This window comes from Syngnathus typhle, linkage group LG8, assembly GCF_033458585.1.
Source record: "Syngnathus typhle isolate RoL2023-S1 ecotype Sweden linkage group LG8, RoL_Styp_1.0, whole genome shotgun sequence".
NCBI lineage: Eukaryota > Metazoa > Chordata > Actinopteri > Syngnathiformes > Syngnathidae > Syngnathus > Syngnathus typhle.
In genome coordinates this window covers 6036033-6055288 of record NC_083745.1, presented here as the reverse complement: position 1 = coordinate 6055288, position 19256 = coordinate 6036033, and the positions used below count along the sequence as shown (strand labels likewise).

Here is a 19256-nt window from a genome sequence, read left to right as displayed (position 1 = left end):
AGAATCAAATCAAACAATAAACATAATTCCCTGAGTTATGGCTTCACAAGTTTCTTTTTAAATTTGACATGCATCAAAAGTGAAAGTGTTGAACACATGGAAAATGTTCAATCAAACATAATGCCCTCAAACATCACAATATGATAACGTAAAATAAACAATGAAGGTTTGTGCCTATTTATCGCTGACCTTTTTCCTCTATGCGTTTTGTGCGGTTGATATTTATTGCATTTAGTGCTAACTGTTCACTTAATATGTCCCAGGCTGGGCTCCTTTTTTTTTTTTTTGCCCACTTCTTTCCACTTTGGCGTTAGACATCACGAATCAGTTCGTGCAGACTCTTTTGCAAGTTTGTCCGACAGTCCGCGAAGGCAGCAGCGTTCCAACCAGCGAGGCAGTTTCTCCCTCCTATCAGCGCCATTGTGTGACAGAGTCTCCAGCAGCGAGGACACCTTGTTTTTCCTCTTGTCGAGTGGACTGTTTAAATACCCCCATGTTTCTCTTCCAAACTCCGACGGACCCGAATCTGGTAAGACACTTAATTGCACTCAAAATTCATCTCGAGCATCCACGTCAAGGCAAACCTGCTGTACAGAGCGTGCAGCCGTGTTACAGTATAGAATTTCGGACTGAATACAGACTCGTGAATGCAGTGGTGTTCGTTATAGTTGATGGAGGATCGTGAGGAAAGAAAGTTATTATTTCATGTCTTCAGACAATACTTACCCCCCCTCCACCCAGCAATCGTCCTTCAGCAGAGCCGCTTTGCAGTTAATAGCCGGAAAGTATTTGAACTTTTCCACTTTCCGTACGGTTTCTGTTTTGGCTCCAGCGACATGTTAACAATCACAATCTTTTAAAAGCGCCTCCTTTTAAAGCTAATTGTAGCATTGTTGACCCGTAAAGCTGCCGTAGCGTGTAGTTTTTTGTGTGTGTTTTTTTAAACCCTATTCATTGGGACTGTCTCTGGAGGAGGAGAGGGGTCGCAGTGTTTTGTAACATGCACCACAACACGGCAGCCTGCAAGAAATGACTGGAGCTCCCTCTTCACTGACTGGCTGATTCTCAAGGGTCGTATAGGTCGTGTGAGTGGTGTTAGGTCCGTCTGGAGGAGAATCCCACCAGTCCACTGAGTCGGTTTGGGAGGTGTGTGTCTGATGACAACTTAAAGAATTGGAGGTGCTGCAAGAGAGCTGTTGGCGTGCATGTCTTCATGCTTCTCATGTCCCATAAGAGAGGTGCGTGCTACGGGGCTATTATAATTACTACTTGCATTATAACTCATGTCATTCATTCATTCATTTGTCCATCCGTTCGTCCACTCACTCACTCACTCACTCACTCACTCATAATGAGTACAATAATTGAACGTTCTTCCATCATGTGGGTTAAGGTACAGATGAATTAAAACTGTGTATCCACATGTTGCCAATCCTACAACAATATAAGTCCGGCCTTCCTTGGAGTATATAAACCTGCTCTATAAAACAGGCACAAATTTCATATTGATGCCAGTGCAGATGAATTAAACATCGTAATATGGTAGTGAGCTGTACATGTCTGCAATAGCAAGATAGATCATGTGTATTACAGTAGTAAGGCAAGTAGAGTATACTGCAGCTATCAACGGGTATATAACAGTAATGATGCCGGGATAGTTTAAAAGACAGCTAGGTAGTTAAAAGGTGAGTATACTGCAGGTATGATACACCATTGAGGTAGTGATAACATAGTGAGAGGCTCGAGAGGGAAATATACTGCTATAATGAAAGAGGTTTATACTGCAGGTACGCTGAAGGATAAATCTGTATACTGCAGTAATATGGTAGCTGAAATACTACAAAAAGTTTCCCTGCTAGCAAAACAGGTGTACTGCAGCCCATGACCAGACAGATTGAGGTTGTAGAGGTCAGTGGTTCCTGGGGCTGTTGCTGGAAGTGTCGAGCTGTGTTTTCTCCCACCAGCAAGGAAGAGAGGAGTCCTCCACAGCATGCGGACCCGTCCGGCTGCTGACCTAAATCTACTCCTCTCTCTTTTTGCTTCCTACACCTAATGTGTATTTAAGGAAAGAAAGTCTTTGTGGATACTGTCCTTTTCGAAAACACTCGTCATTAATCAGTGTTAATGTAACTCACGGTGTGCCATGTGCATTCGGCTTTAATCGGACACATTCTGAATGCGCTGGAGCCACTTTGGGTGAGTGGCTTGCTACACGCAGCAGCCAATCACATCCATCGTCTAATACAAATTCTTTTGTAACTTCATCACCGTCCACTGTCTCGTAGGAACTGTAGTGCTTTGTAAGCAGGCTTGTCATGATTGTGTCGTGAAATTGCTGTCTAATACGCAGCTGACCTCTGTCATGTGAATGATAGCATGATGGGACGCGGAAACAAACTCACACGTGCACGTGCACGTACGCACACACTTGCTGTGTTGAGTGCAAAGCAGGGCAGTTTGAGCAAAGTCCTGAGTGAATGTGTAGCACACGTGTTGCGGAACATTCACCTACGTGCAGTAGCGTCGTGTGTGTGTGTGTGTGTGTGTTTGCGTGTCGTAGTCTATCTTTACTTTGTGCATCCAGAACCTGAAATAGGCCTGTAAACGCGAGGGGGAGGGGTGGATGTGTAGCACAGGCATGGAAACCAGGGTATCCGGTTTCAGGATCATAATATCACTGCAGAGTCCATCCCCTTGCACCGCTCTACTGCGCAACAAATTCAAACGCACTCACTGCGACTCTTGCATGACTTTCATTTACCGTATGTCGGGTTCGGTTGTAGTGTTACCAGTTTAAGGTTAAGATGCTCAGTTGGCGCGACAGTAATATCTCAGCGCGCGACCGTTGTATTAAATGGCCGGTCTTGCCCCAGAGCCCAGACGACCTGACAGGGCCAGAGAATTTTTGTTATGGGGTTGTTATTATGTAAATGAGGTCATTTAAGTCGCAGTGGGGCAAATTTCGGGATGGCTCGCGAACAGACGTGTTTTCGGAAACGCAGTTGCTAGCCGCATCATGGCTACAAACGGATTTGTGTGATTTTGAGTTGTGTGCCGTCATTGTATTAGGAACATTTTGTGTATCTTCTTGTGAGCAGAGACAGCCATGACTTAGCCTCAGAAGGACAAAAGGCTTTTTGAGGGTTCTAGGGTTAAGGCTGAGGACGTCGCCAATGACGAGACCGCGAGTTATGGCTCTTTTCATTCGTTCAAAAAACATGTCAGTTTGCCCCATGTGTTTGTTACAATATATATATAAGAAAAATCATCATTATAGTCTCAAAATAAAGGGGACCAAGTTGTCGACAAGCAGATGACACATTATTCGACGTTTGTCAGATGGCATCCCTGCTAGAAGAGCACTTTAAACTGATGACCCAAATGGAAAACTCTTTGGGGAAAATGAAGTGATTTGCTATTAAGAAAGAATAAAAAAAATTAAGAAAAAATCTCTACGTGGGGAAAAAGTGAGATGGTGAAGGAGTCATGGGATGAAAAAGAATGAAAAGCAGAGGAGAGGCGGGGCAGACGGAAAGGGAAGAGGAGGACACTGAAGTGGAATGTAAGGGGTGGGGCACCTCTGGTATGTCAGCAGCCCTGTACACTGTGTGCATAAGTGTTTGGAGTTGGAGTCCAAACACCCTGACATGAGTCAGAGAGGCACACATACGCAGCTGCTTCAACTTTCAAAGTCGCTCGCTCACTCTTTAATGTTCTTCTGAACCAGGACCTTGTTTTCTGCAAGGCACGTTTGAAGATTCTAGGGGCTGCTCAATCATGGGTAAAAATCCAAATCGCCATTGTTTTGTTCAATATTGAAATCACCATTATATTTTTGAAATTGGACAAGCATTTATTGAACACAGCAAATAAATCCTATCCTCTCTAATATCTTTAAGGTACATGTTAAACATGGCCTGGATCTCCACACAAACACATGTGGGGGGGTCGCGCATGCTCGTCTCAGAGGAGAAACACCAAATGAGCGTTTGTCCTCCATGATGTGAATTTTGAGTAATTACGATTCAAATTCGATTTATTGAGCAGCCCTAGTAGAAGATTCAAAAAGTCAGTCAGAGATCATTAGAGATCCTTGCTGAACAGAACACCTATGAGTTTGCGCAATCATTTTCCAGGAGGAGGTCATGCACCAAGTTACTTGAATAGGAGTTGCAAAAGCAAAATTCAATCAGACTGAATCATTTTGGAAATGCTTTCCCAATCGAGGTCTTGTAAGCACCATTTGCATCTTGCATTCCATCTTGCATTATGGCATTTGTCACAACAGTTCACATTAGGGCCATCCCGACCCCAATATATTTTTATTTATTTATTTTTGCATTTGGAGTTTGTTGTCTAGAAGTGCATTGCATGGTGCATGACTATTTTGTCATGTATACTGGACACTCGCGCTGAAATGTTGCACATGACACGAGTATCCGACTCCACCTTCTTTTCCTCCTCCTCTTCCACCTCCCCTCCCTCTCCTCTCCTCCTTCATACCCCCCGAAGCAACCCCCACTACCATTTCGTTCTTTGTCATCTCTTTGGGTGAATTCCCAGCTGACTCTGTTTGTCATGGCAACCAACCAGTCATGGTGACTGGGCCTGCAGCTCACACTTCCTGTGTGTGTGCGTATAGCGACTGGCTCTATGAGACTGTCAGCCTGGATTAGAATCAAACATACTGCAGCGATGCTCGCTCTTTCACTCGTTTGTCTCATATTTTTTTTTTCTTGCTCTTGTCCAATCAGATTGCAAACGTATTTCAAAGCGCTTGAATAGTTGCGCAAATAAATCTACAACTTTATTGATATAGCATATTTCACGACGGCTGCAGTATTGTGCGCCTGGTCGCAATGTCTTGCACACTGAGAGGCTCTGTGCTGTACTCGCATAGCGGGAGGGAGGAAGGGGTTTGGCTTCAAACGTGACCTATGATCTTGTGCTACAGCAAGGAACACTGCTATTACGTAACGTGTGTGTTTATGTGTTGCCCCCCCCCCCACCCCCTAGTCTGTTGCAAAAAGCCTCCCATTCCTTCTGCATTTTGGTTTAAATGCCTGCTTTATTATTAAATTTGATGCTTTAATAAACCGGCTGGCTCAAAGGAGCTTCTTGAAATACTCTACAGTGGGGGCTTGATATGTGAGTTTGATTTGTTCGAAACGCTCCAATCGCAAATCAACTTTTACCATTGAAATGGAATGAAATTCCTTTAATCTGTTCCAGATTGCCCCCACCTCCCCAAAAACCAAAACCCTTTTCACCGATTTAGAAATATTCCACAGGAACATTGATGTTGTTAGATTGCAAAATGTTCGTAACGCAAGTCACTTCCCTCACAATCGATCTCTATTTGACATTTTTCCCCCAAATTTGGAATTGACACTTGACGCGCCAGTCAGTATCTTGCGTTTGGAATGAATGCAAATGTGTGTTAGCGCACTGGCTAACCTGCGCGAACCAAGTGAATTTAGACAATGTTTCCAGCTTGTCATTATTTTGCATATTTTTCATGTTTCAATGGACTGTTCCGGATATTTGCATAACAATGAAGTCAATTTTCTATGATCGGTTCTTTATCTCTTTGCCTTCCAGATTTATGTTCAGTAAAGGTGCCAAGCGAAAACTGGATGAGGATGAAGAGGTGCTGGAAGGCAAAACGCTGGAGGCATCGCCGCCACTGCCGGCGGCGGGAGGAGGATGCGGCCTCGGCCACGAGGGCCTGTCCAAGGTGTCGTACACCCTTCAGAGGCAGACCATCTTCAACATCTCACTCATGAAGCTGTACAGCCAGCGGCCGCTGAGAGAGCCCAGCCTGGAGCGGCGCGTCCTCATCAACAACATGCTGCGGCGCATCCAGGACGAACTCAAGCAAGAAGGCTCCTTACGACCGTTGCTCCTGCCGCCGTCGCCGCCGCCCGACGACCCGATGGACGAGGGCTACCGTGAGGCCCCGCCCTCTTTCGGGGTTCTGTCGGCTACGGTGACAGCCCAAGTATCTCCCCCGCCTTCTGCGCTGTTAATGCCCGCGATCATTCCTCCTCCTTCGCCACACCCGTCGGTGCCTCCCGCCTGCCCGCCTCCGTTGGATCTCTGCCTCACTCCAGCTTCTTTGCTGGAAGACGACGGTGCCGATTCCTCCTTTTGTGCGTCGTCTCCGCCCACCCCTCCTCTCTCGCCTCCCCCATTACTCAGTCAGACGTCCGCCACCATCTCTCCGTCGCCGCCGCCTCCTGCCCCGTCCGTTGCCGCGGGTGGCATGGATTTATGTCCTCCTACAGCCATAACTAGGACGGCAGCATCGAATTCAATGACAGTAACTACCTCCCTCTCTCCCGCCGCACTCGCCCAGCCCTCCCACTTAGCTGCAGGCTCGGGCCCAGCAAAAGACTGCCCGACGTCGGTCTCCAAAGCCGAAGCGGCTTGCGTCTCGCTCGCAGAAGGCACCTGTGCCGACGACGTTCGACCGATGGACGCCCTGCCCGCGGTTACCCCGGGTGACATTTACGCCTCTCCTTCCCCCCCCTCGACATCGTCCGGGTTCCTCACCGACCTGGCGCTGGACGACGTCCTCTTCGCCGACATAGACACGTCCATGTACGATTTTGATCCCTGCATGACGGCGGGGGCGGTCAGCGTCACCGCCGGCGCCAGCCTCGCCAAAATACCGCCGGTGGTGACAGCGGACGACCTCCTCAGATCGCTGGCGTCTCCGTATACCGGCCCCGCCCCGCAGGTTTCAACCAATCAGCCTTTCAAAATCGATCTGACAGAACTTGATCACATCATGGAAGTGTTGGTTGGTTCATGACAGCCAGGTGCCGCCCCTCCCCTGCCTTTTACACACAGACACTTCAATCCAGACAAGAGAATGAAATGAATATTTTAGACGGATCTGGGATTTGTTTTTGTTGTTTTTACAGATTGCAATTGTAATTTTCAGCTGTCACGCTCTGACAACTGTTCCTACTACTACTACTTCAACACTGTGCATGGACTGTCCTCACCTTTCCAAACACAGAAATGAAACTAATGGGAAGCAAAAGACACAAATCAGTTTACATCTCGATACAGGTGAGGACCTCCGAGGAACTAATTCCCTAATAACAACGTTAATTGGTAACATTGACCTTAGCCATAGCCATTTTTCTCCCCAGTCCTAGGAGGAGCCTCACTGGTACTGGAATTGTAACTGTGGAGACACACACAACACACGTAACACACACAGACACACGTGCACACTAAATGCGTGTGTCTTTGAGCAGATGAGTGCCTTCTAAAAAATGACCACTTATTCAATTCTCGTCCCCCTCCCCTCGTTTCCTCTGAGTTGTTCCTTAGAATATTGTTTTATTTATAAAATGTATTGTTCACTTATTGAGGGATGTCCTCATGATCAAATAATAATAATTTCATTGTCTTTTAATAGGGTCGCTTTTATGTTTAATATGCATCTTTTGTCTCACAAGGAAAAAGCCTGATATCATTTTCTGAAACTCTTCAGAGAGGTCATGTAATGATGATCTTAGTTCAGGTCTGGGTTTACCAACATGCTGGTGCAAAGCGGTGTGGAATGCTATTTTATACTGGCTTTAAAAAAAAAAAAAAAAACTTTGAACTTTGCAGCAGAATTCTGATCCGCTACAGAGTAGAGATTGTTTTGTTTACATTTACAAACCGTTGTCGAATCTTATGTCAGGCAACCAAAACAGAGTTATGCACAAGAACTGTAAACAAATCAGCTATCACATTTTGCCAAGCCAAGCCATGATGGCACATGAATCATTTCCTTAAAATTGTATGAACACACGAGTGTGTTTCTAGATATGCCTTCTTTATTTTTTATTTTTTGTGTGTGCAACCGATTCAGTGAGTTGACAAATGACAGCGCGGCCGGCGTACAGTATTACACAAAGTCTATTTATACAAACGCTTGTGTTGAGAATAGAAGCCCATATTTACAAAATCTCAGGGTTTTACTCATGTCATGATAGTGTGCAGCAGCATTTTGAGGTTTACCTCAAACACCCTGAGTCTTTATAAACATACACACAATACTTAGAGGGCAAAATCTGTCCAGTCATCAAAGTGATTGTTGCACAATCGAGGCTGCAAAAAAACTTTGTATTAATGACTATTTTGCCTGTGTCACATATTAAGCCCAATTGTGCACAAAGTTGTACCGTATTTCCTTAAATGGTGGTCCCCACTCTTAAGAAATTTCTCCCCAAATTATTATCCGTTCCACACGCCCAGGTTCGTCTGTCTACTCATGTCATTATTTGAATAATAAGAAATTGACACTGCCCCCTCCTGCAATTGAGTTAACCACTATGTGAGAAAATACGGTATTTTCCTGTGTACCAAAATATCTATGTAGCAAAAAAAAAAAAGCAACTCAGTTTAGTCAATCCCATAGTCTGTGTTCATACATCGGTTTATTTTAATCTATTTTACTCAAGTCTGCTTTGCGTTGATGTAGTTTTATCACTGACCAAAAGTTGTCCAGTCTACTACAGTGAATGCAGTCATAACGTTTTAATGTATTATGTGACAATACTTCCAATTTTCCAACAAAAAAGCTTTTCAAACGGGGCTGCTTGGCTTGTTTCGAAACACATCAGGGGATCGTTCGTTTACACAGTCTGAGCAATTGCACCCGAGTCAGAACATTTTTTGCAAATAGGCAGCTACCAAGATCATCTTGGTTGTTTTATTTCTCACCTGACAGGTGGTAAGGTAAGAGACCAGAGACAAGCAGTCCAGTTTCCAAAACATGATGTCCACAATGCATCTCCATCCATTTGTCTTCTTGTACTCATCCCCTGCTCACCTCTGAAGGAAGTATTTGTCTGAAAGCAAGCTGCCATTTTTTTAGCCTTCTGTGGCACTGTCCAATCTTGTTTGAATTTTTTTTAGAATGAACGCCTGTAGACACGCAACACTTAGCGATTCGGCAAATGCTCAATTTCCTTTGTACACGTAATAATTCGCTAGTGTACTGCTACAAAACACATTAATGAGTGGCGCTTTAATACTTTTGCCATTGTGATGTTTGGTCACCGCACCCAAGCATGTTGATCGACATACAGTATGAAAAGAAGTTAAGGGAGATGCCGACACCAACTATTGTGTTCGTGGTGCCTGCTGGGAACGCCCATTTTTACTGTGTTAGCCAAAAGCGAAAGGTGTTCAAGTCGCGGACTTTCAAAACCATCTTGTTTTCTTAAACAACTTCATCAGGTTTCCTTTTTTTTTTTTTTTTTTGGTGGTGTTTTTTCTCTGTCAATGAAGTTATTTATTCTTTTTTTTCTGCTCTGTGTAAATATATTTATTTTAATTTGAAGTGAACCTTTGGATTGTAAATATCGTGTACAGATTGCGTAGTCAGAATGTACTCTGCTCCAGATAGGATTGTATCTGAGTGTGGAATTAGGGTGGAATTTTTTTTTTTCTTTCCTTTGAATTGTATCCATGGGTCTTTTTTCTTCCTTTTGTATGTCTTTTATACTTTTTTTGTTCACTGTTTTCCAATTGAACTGTTTATGCAGCAAAAAAACAAAACAAGAACCCATCTGCAACCTTCAGATATCAAGATTCCAAAGCTTGTCATGGATGCCTCATTGCCAAAAGTTATGTACATAGGATGAACAACAAATCCTGGGACTTGACGGATCCGTTTTTCTTATTGAATTTCTTCAGCCAGCGCTGTGCAAGCATGCGACACAGCACTACTTCCTGGGATAGACCGACCCAAGTCAAGGCTGAGTTCCTCCTAAGGCTGGATTTCTTTTTCACAGACCTTCGAGTTGTGCCTTGTTCTATTCAATGGAACACAAAACACTCTTATCCGTCTCTTCTCTCTCTGTAAGAGAAAAAATATATATATATATGAGATAAAGTGACTGCTGACTATGAATTTGAAAGTCTTACTTTTGTAGTTTTATAAATATAAATATATACATATATATTACACACACACACAAACACAATAAAGAATAAAAGAACATGACTGGTGGTTTGTTTTGAAAACGAGAGCAACCAGATTCCTCTTGTCCTTTTATTTGATTAATCAATGGAATAATCAATATAATAATCTATTCTAATAATATTGGATTGTGACAGCACTGCACGGCTGTCTGTTTGTCTTTGCACCAAATCTTAAGTGTCTGGATATCACACTGACTCTCTGCAGAAGAAAGCTGATCCTTTTGCTATGTCTTCCACTCTGTTTGTCTTCTCTTCTCGTTGACACTGGCACAGCACCAACATTTGCTGCCACTGTTGGACAGTCATGACTTCTGTTCCGCAGGGCTGCTGGTTATTTCCAGCATTTAGGCCACAGCTGTGAGGGGATGGGAGGGACAGTCTGTCTCTATTGGCAAAGGAAGGGAGGGCTAGTTAAGCTCAACTTAGCAACAGCCAAGCTAAGGTCAGTGAGGACAATGCAGAAGGCAGGTGAGGACACGGAGGGTGTTTTCTCAAGATGCGTTCTTTCAGGATACCTCCATAAAACATGAACATGATTATCTGTCACTTGTATTCATGTCACTTTTTCTCTCAAACATTCTCATCATTACATGGTTAAAAATTGCAGGAAAAAACTAATCAGTTTTTTTTTTTTATCAGTAAGACCACTATGTGGCTCAGTGGTGGAGTGTTTGTCACCCAACTTGCAGGTTGGGGGTTAATCCTCATTCCTGGTGCCTATGTCAAAGTGTCCTTAAGCAGGACAGTTGAATCCTAAATTGCTTCCAGTGGTGCCTGGCAGCAGCCTTCCACTAGTAGAATACCTTCATTTTGTTGTATAAAAACTTTCTTCTTTTTCTTTCTAATGGTTCAATAAAGAGTATTAAGAAATATGGATGGACGCATGGAATGCATAACTTGTAGATCACAAAATTATTACTAAAACGCAAAGCACTGCGTTTTAAGACATACAACTATGGTGATGGATTATTAATGGGTCCATGAACGACGCGCATGACTCCAGCGTTATTCTAGCCCCATCTTGTGGACGCATCACAGCTTTACATTTCTGACTTGATAAGAACACTGATTTTGGCCGTTTCCATCTCATTATCATGAGTTGCAAATGACTCAATTTGATTTAGTTTCTTTATGCACTGACTGTATTTATATGCTGTGTGTGGTGTATTGATTTGGTAATGTTGTTTGGTATAAGTATTATTTCAGTGCTTATTTGCACTGTGTTTCAGCAGCATTGCCGCTCTGTTTGGTTGTGAATACGCTATGTGCCTAAATATTCATTTCCTGAACCGCTGACCCTCACGAGGGTCGTGGGCATGCTGGAGATGCTGGAGCCTATCCCAGCAGTCTTTTGGGCAATAGACGGGGTACACCTTGAACTGGTCGCCAGCCAATTGCAAGGCACATGAAGATACTCTCACAAGCACACATACAAATTTGGAGAGGTCAATTGGCCGATAGCTAGCGAGCTAGATAGATAGATACTAACCAGTGGTCAACCGTGGCACACTGTGTGCCTATTATTCAAACCTGTTACATCGCCCCCTAGAAGACTGGGCGCTGGCCATGGTGCTGAACCCATTTTCTCATCTTTTAAGATCACCTCATATAGATTTTTTTAATGCATTTGAGAACACTTTTAATTATTTATCTGTTGAATTTAAACGCCCACGTCGTCTCTTGGCTACTTTAGAAAAAAAAAATCTGATTTCACCTTCTCCCTGAAGCATAAATCGCTCAGAGTGACTGATTTAACTCAAAATTGACCCAATTCGAGCGGTTGCATTCGTATATTTTCCCCATTAAAACGCTGCTCTCAATAGTCAGCATTATTTCATGTTAACTAAATAAGAAGAATCAATCGAGCAATACTTCATCATCTTGCATCATGTGCGGGCTAGGGTCTGCATACTAGTGCGCATGTTTCCCTCAACACGATTGGCTCCCACCGCCAGGCGTCATCCCCCACGCCGGCTCCAGCCTTCGTTGTCCAAGCCACGCTGGAGTTGAGCACACGCGGATCAAGCTTCCCACGCTGCTCTGTGCTAAGAGTGAAAAGGAAGATGGAGAATAAGAGTAAAATCAACGGCCACGCCATGGGCGACTCTGCAGAACGGTTGCGAGAGAAAGGAGCCCCGAAAAGCATGCGGGAGAAGCTGGGGCGCTTTCTCAGCCGGAACCTTCTGGTGATCATGACGGTCTCCGGCGTGGTCGTGGGTGTCGGGCTCGGAATGGGGGTCCGTAATATGAACCTGACCAAGGCGCAGATGACCTACTTTGCCTTCCCGGGTGAGATGCTCCTCCGCATGCTGAAGATGATCATCCTGCCGCTGGTCGTGTGCAGCCTCGTCTCCGGCGCAGCCAGCTTGGACACCCGCTCCCTGGGCAAGTTGGGGGGAATCGCGGTCGCCTACTTCCTGGTGACCACCCTGATCGCCTCCGGGATCGGCGTGGCATTGGCCTTCATCATCAAGCCCGGCGTGGGCGCAAGCGCTCTCAACAGCAACAGTTTGGGTCTGGAGAGCGTCAGCACCGATAAGGAGACCACTGATTCCTTTCTGGACCTGGCCAGGTACCGTACTTGCGTGCGTTGTAGCGCTGCATGGTGAAAAGTCGTTGTGCTTCTGCCACACTTTGCATTGCGGGTTGGGGCTTGGAGCATTGCCGATTAATTGTAAGAATACATACCGAATATATAATCATATTTTTTTTCTCCAGCACTTCAAACAAATACATGAATTAAAGTTATATTTGACTTTTTTTTTTTTTTTTACAATACCTGGCCCTTCAGTGTTTAATTTCTAAACAGACAAAAATTTAGCGACACAATATCCAAAGAATAAGTACTTATTGCATTTAACAACACAAGAGTTTATAAGGAAAAATGTTTCCCAATTTTGTCTTTAATAAACTCTGAACTTGAGTAATACCAAATATATCCCATCAAGGTAAAGGGAAAAAGATAATAACAGAAGCCATGCTCAGTATTAAATACAAACACATTTTTAATAAAGACGAAGCTCAATCGTCATTGGTTGGAATTTGCCTTCTTGTTTTTAGTAGGCCTGCATGGTTGAGAAGTTCCCTGATAACAAATTCTCATCGTACGAGTGAGGTGACAGCTGTTGATTAAGGCCAGTGTATTTTGAGGAGAAGGCTTCATCTGTTCTACAGATATTATGCCTTCAAATAATTCAACAAACAAGTTCAGCTTATGATTCAGTACATTCAAGTAAAATGGGTATTTACATTCTCTTGTGATTGAGCTGCAAACAACTGGCTTAAACAGAACAATTCTGTTGCCTTCCCCCTTAAATAGCTGCAGCACGGCCCATTTCTGTTATTAATTAAGGAATCAAGACTTATGTAACATCTTAAAAAAAAACAGGCTATGAAATGGAGAAATTGTGCTGTAAACAATGAAATATTAGGATACTGGAAAAAATTGAATTGGAAACTGTGTGACAGTCAAAAATGATTCAAACTCAGCACTTTTGCAGTAGACTTGCCATGTGAAACAGCTGAAGGGTTGTCAAGGTTTTATGGGCTGAACTCTTCTGACGTGTACTCGCTGTGGGAAAAAGTTGTGTTCCTTTGCACAATGTAGTGTGACCTCCGGGGGGATGAAGTGACCCCATACACACTAGCACATGGAAAGGGCCCACAGCTTCCAGTAATCCTCTGTGTGCTTTACTGATAACAATGGAAATAGACTCAATGTGGTGTCTGGGAGGGAGCTAGGCCAGAGTAATGCTGCACTAGAAAAACAAGATGGGGGGGAAAAAGCCAAAAGTGAATCATTTTCGGATTTATGGGCTGAGAGCCAGCTACATCGAAATGCACCAAGTAACCCCTGTGAAGGCGCTTGATTTAAATACTCGTAGGTGGTGGAAAGGCTACACCATGCAGATTTACAATTGTCAAAGTGTGGTGGGAAAACCTTTTCCCCCTCTTTAAGGGAAAGAGTCTTCGAACACTTTCATTGTCACTTTTCTATTCTGATTTTTTAAACCTATTTTTAAACCTATACATTGTCACTACCCCATCAAGTAAAAAAGTTTCATGTTTTTTTTGATAACTTTTTTTTCATTGCTTGAAAGAAACCACTTCCACTTTGAAAGAACAACAAACAAGCATGTTTTTTTTTTTTTTTAAGTTGCATGAACAGTTGAACTATCTGAGTGACATTCTAGGTCAGTAGGTCTTGTTTAATCTGTCTTTGCATCTTGCATTCTGTGAGTACATTTGTAAATGTTTGTTGAAGAGAGCTTGCTGTTTAAAATCACAAGCAATTATAGCAATACATTCTTTTTATGAACATCAGTAAAAATTTTCTTTGTCAGCTAATTTGAGGAGAAGTGGACCCGATGAACCGCCAATAAAATAGAGCCGTTGCGTAAAGACTGTGTGATGATAAACTTCTCAAGAACAGTTTGGATGAGTTCAAAATAATATAGATTGACAAACGTCCTTTCAATATTGCATCATTAAAACTAACATTTTTGTAAATGCAATGACTTTTCTATCTATTACAGGAACTTATTCCCGTCAAACTTGGTGGCTGCCGCTTTCCGCTCTGTGAGTGCCTCGCTTCGACCACTCTGCTCTTCACGGGTCACCCCTTTTTCACCGGCACCTGTGTCATGCGTACATTATTCAGCAGAATTTATTCCTCCGATACCAGCGCTGCCACTCCGTGTTCATTTACGGTCGCTGTAAATCCTTCCTGGTGTGCTTGGTCTCATAATGCCTCTTAATGAGCACTCTTTGGCTTGTCTCCACCAGCCGTTTCCATGGCGAAATCATTCCATTCACGCTGGCCTAGCAACCCACCTCGCTTCATTGCCTTTGAACGTGGCCCGCTTCCTAGAATTATTATCTCAGATTTTAAAAGGAATTGGCTACGGTCTGTATTGGGGCTGAAAGGGTCCATGGTGGAGACGCTCGCCCATGTGAAGACCGCATGGATGCATAGCAAGGAACAAAGTCTCTCAAACAAACTTGCGAAAATTAGGGAAATGAATCATAAACATGACTCCAAAGTGCAGGCAAGTCACTGAGTGCAGTAACTTGGTTCACATGTCCAATTGCGGGTTAAAGCAAGCAAGCGGAGAGACGCAAAAATAACATGCGGATAGATCTTTAAGAAAACATTTCACAAGTCATTCAAATTCCATTTGATTGACCATCGCCACACCAGCACAAAAGTTTTGGCCAGTATTGTTTAGAAAGAATGAGAAGACACTCAAATAGTCATCAAATGTCAATTCCAATTCATTCCTCCAAGCTTCTTTACAATGGAAATGGTATTGTGTTGTAAATCAACAATAAAAAAACATTATAATTGTTTGTCTTTGCTCTACAATTAACTAACATTCTGAAATTTTTGGCAAATGATTTTTATTATTCTGTTTAGAATTTAGGTAGTGTCAAGAAAGAAATTCACAACATGAAGTTTTTTCTTTTTTTGTGACGCAGTATGCTACTGACTACAAGATGATTGCTTCAGGCAATGACAGCAATGGGACCACCGTCTATCAAAAGGTATCAATACCCTTGAAATTGACTGATTTAATTCAATAGTTTTTCAAATGAAAAATATAACTGAATAACAGCTTGCCTCTTTCTAATTTTAGGTGCCCTTTGGAACAGAAAACGATGGCATGAACATTCTGGGTCTGGTGTTATTCGCCATGGTGTTCGGCGTGGCACTGAGGAAGCTCGGCGATGAGGGCGAGGAGCTAATCCGATTCTTCAACGCTTTCAATGAGGCGACCATGGTGCTGGTATCCTGGATCATGTGGTGAGTGCTCACAAGCGAGTGTTTTCTCGTATGCAAGTGGTCTTATATTATTTTTTGTTACATTAAGACTGTAAATAGGATGTTTTCCAAGTAAGAACCCTCTCCTGCATGCCTTCAGGTACATCCCATTTGGCATTGTGTTCCTGGTGGGCAGTAAAATTGTGGAAATGGAAGATGTGGTCCTCCTGGTCACAAGTCTTGGCAAATACATATTTGCTTCCATTCTGGGGCATATTATCCACGGGGGCATTGTCCTGCCACTCATCTACTTTGCCTTCACGCGCAAGAACCCTTTCAGTTTCCTGTCGGGCCTCATTACGCCCTTCACGACCGCCTTCGCCACCTGCTCCAGGTAATGCTCTACTTACAGCGGAATGGAAATGTCGATCTGAATGAATGTAAGTTTCTTGTCACTGTGAAAATCTTTCATAGCTCAGCAACTCTTCCATCGATGATAAAGTGTGTGGAGGAGAACAACGGTGTGGATAAGCGAATCAGCCGCTTCATCCTCCCCATCGGCGCCACAGTCAACATGGACGGAGCGGCCATATTCCAGTGCATAGCTGCCGTTTTCATCGCTCAGCTTAACAACACTGAGCTGAACGCCGGGCAGATCTTTACTATCTTGTAAGTGCAATCTACTGTTTATACAGAATTAGGAAATCATTTCATGATACATGGGAACATTCCATTGTTGTTTCCAGGGTGACAGCGACAGCCTCCAGCGTGGGAGCTGCGGGAATCCCAGCTGGCGGCATCATCACCATTGCCATTATTCTGGAGGCCATCGGGCTACCGACCAATGATCTGTCTCTTATGCTGGCTGTTGACTGGATCGTGTGAGTACATTTGCTGAATTCAACTTTGGCACTTGTGCTTTGAAAATGGTCTATGCTTTGTTTTTTCAACAACCTGTGTTAACGGGGATTGCTTTGAAAAGTCTGAATGGAAAACAGAGATTTTCCATTCGAAAGAGCTTCAGTCCAGGAGATAAAGCCCTGCTCGGTGAGGCGTCGCAGCGGCTTAAATATCAACACTATGACATGAAATAGCTTTATTGTTTCGCCCATGCGGTGGGAAATGGCTTTGAAAAACAGTGGTGTTTTTGGAAGGTGTGTTTACTTGGTATCATTTCTGTGCAGGGATCGCACAACCACAGTGGTCAATGTGGAAGGCGATGCTCTGGGTGCTGGGATTTTGCATCACATCAACCAGCAGGAGATGAAAAAGCAGAAACAGCAACAGGATCAGCTGGATAAGGGAGGGGAGCTTTCTGAGGTGCGGGTGGAGACGGTGGCCAACATCCAGGCGCAGGAGGAGACCTCACCTCTTGTTATGCACAAAACCAAATCATCAGAAGCCACACCGGAATCCGTTGAGTCAGTCCTGTGAACTAATGCAAGGTTTTTTTTTTTTTTGGTATGCATTGTCAAACCTGTTGATCTTTGTACACTGTTAATGTCACTGCTGTTGGAACATTCATATAAGTCACTGAAGAAGATATGGCCACCGTTTGCCAATACTAATAATAAATAATAATAAATCGGGCTGCTTGATTAGAGAAAAAAGTTAATCAAATTTATTTTGGTAATAATTTAAATCATGATTATTCAAACAATCATTTATTTTTTGGTACAAAACAAAAAAAATATTTAAACATGTAAAAAATATTAAGATAAATAAATTTCCTTGAAAGATTTCCTTGTAGATCCCAACAAAATTGATCATAGTTATATTAAAATAAAGGCACAAATATATGGTTTTGTACAAACACACAGTGCATTGGATAATAATGCATAATAATTGCATTTTTTTTTTACGATTATGTCATGTTTGAAATCGGGAAGTGTAATAAATGTAATCGGAATTGAATTTCGATTAATTGCACAGCCCTTATAATAAGTTCCTCAAACATTCCCATCAATGTGATACTTATGTTTCTTTGTTCGTCACGTACATTTCTTTCATCATGAGACCAACGTTACCCAAAGACCTCAAACAACAACTTTACAGCCATAAGCCATGCTGAGCTGTACAGAAATTAGAAAAAAAAAGAGAAAAGAAAAAGGAATCACAAGTTTATTCTGTCTCAAAATCAAATGTGATCATACACACTGTGAGGGAGGAGGTTGTGTTTTTTGTGCTATTCACAGATGTTGACATTTGTTTGCCTAGCCACAAGTCAAACATTAACCTTTGGAAGGAAGGAATCTGGCCCATTTTCCTACTCTAGCTAGTCACTAGTCACCTAGGACATACATTGATCCATTTAGGGAAGCTGAAATTTGACACACTGAATGAACCAACAATTTTTTCTTTAAGGAATGATGAGAAATCTATGATACTCTGAAAGGCTTGTGTATAAGCGTTGGTTTTAAAGTACTGCAAGCACCTTGTTTGTTGAGGCTCATTCTCTCAAGAAAAAAATGATGTTGGACAAGAAGTATATTGTGGTCAAATTTTATGAAAACATCTTTTATGTACCCAAATCTTTGATTGCTTTCTAATAATAGTGTTTCATGGCATGTATAGTGTTTTCAAGATTGTGTTTGTGTTGCAGCGGGGCTTCGTCTTTTGTACATGCAAAATAGTGCAGGCTGAACGTTACATATACATGGTGCTTAACTTTTCATATGATTTCTAAAGTCATGCTGGTTTGTTTAAAAGTGTGACACACTCCCAGGTTTCGTGTCACTTTTATTTCTTACTCACTTTGGATGATTTTAGAACTCAATTTTGTTTTTAATATATATTTTTTGAATCTCTTAAAATCTATTGCAAATTCATGAATTGACGTCCACTTTAATCACTGAACGCCCTCTAGTGGTGATGAACGGGACTAAACTTTTTACATATAACTTTGCTGAGATACTCATGATGCTTTTATTGTCATTATACATAAATTGTCCAACAACGAGATTGGAGAGCTTCTCCTCTTTCAGTGTAAATATCATGTGCCACCATTTCCATTCATTTGAACTGTCTTTTTCATGGGCAATATTTTGTGATGAAATCTGTCTGTGTGTGAGCAATGAATCTCATTATGTGTTGACGTGTGTTAAAACTGTTAGTTTTAAGCAAGCTGTGGATTAATATGCTATACACGTGTAAAATCATCTTACTTTACAATCGACTAACCACTTTTGTCGCATGAAATGCGAATTTTCTATCTTTTTTAATATAGCTGATGTGACATATGCGTACCTACTACTGCTTCTACTGATGATTTACGGTACCTTCTAAAAACGAAAGCCTCTGCTGTTACAATCTTTCCTTGTGTGCATTTAAATAAATAGTTACAGTACTTCTTTGCTCGTTCTACAGTGAAGCTGCATTTTTACCTTTGATTCTGCTGTCTGTCACTGTTAAAAAGAAGTAAAGTTACTTTTGACCACAAACTGTATGGGAGGCCTAACTAGCTGTTTTTTTGGTGTGTGTTAATAGTCACTGTGTGCAT

General features: G+C 42.6%; 2 protein-coding genes and 1 long non-coding RNA gene across 6 annotated transcripts; 2 read left to right on the top strand and 1 right to left on the bottom strand.

Moving 5' to 3' along the window:
- The first annotated feature begins 343 nt into the window (after nucleotides 1-343).
- Nucleotides 344-10015, top strand: sertad2b (SERTA domain containing 2b). 4 transcript variants are annotated; one of them, XM_061284485.1, is made up of 3 exons: nucleotides 344-529; nucleotides 1071-1238; nucleotides 5602-10015. In XM_061284485.1, exon 3 carries the CDS (start codon nucleotides 5606-5608, stop codon nucleotides 6815-6817), a length of 1212 nt encoding a protein of 403 aa, XP_061140469.1. In that variant the 5' UTR covers nucleotides 344-529; nucleotides 1071-1238; nucleotides 5602-5605; the 3' UTR covers nucleotides 6818-10015. The 4 variants fall into 4 exon arrangements, with proteins under 4 accessions (XP_061140469.1, XP_061140471.1, XP_061140470.1 ...); XM_061284487.1 differs by having other exon boundaries at nucleotides 1020-1238; XM_061284486.1 differs by having other exon boundaries at nucleotides 973-1238.
- A 38-nt stretch (nucleotides 10016-10053) lies between these two features.
- LOC133157876 (uncharacterized) lies at nucleotides 10054-12399 on the bottom strand. Its single transcript, XR_009715097.1, has 3 exons — nucleotides 12273-12399; nucleotides 11869-12041; nucleotides 10054-10381 (listed from the first exon to the last, which is right to left on the bottom strand). It is a non-coding gene; the product is annotated as an uncharacterized LOC133157876 (long non-coding RNA).
- Nucleotides 11971-19185, top strand: slc1a4 (solute carrier family 1 member 4). The gene is made up of 8 exons (XM_061284483.1): nucleotides 11971-12568; nucleotides 14532-14574; nucleotides 15475-15540; nucleotides 15633-15799; nucleotides 15918-16151; nucleotides 16232-16426; nucleotides 16504-16638; nucleotides 16942-19185. The coding sequence occupies exons 1-8, from the start codon at nucleotides 12060-12062 to the stop codon at nucleotides 17189-17191; spliced, it is 1599 nt and encodes a 532-aa protein (XP_061140467.1). The 5' UTR covers nucleotides 11971-12059; the 3' UTR covers nucleotides 17192-19185.
- Nucleotides 19186-19256: the final 71 nt, after the last annotated feature.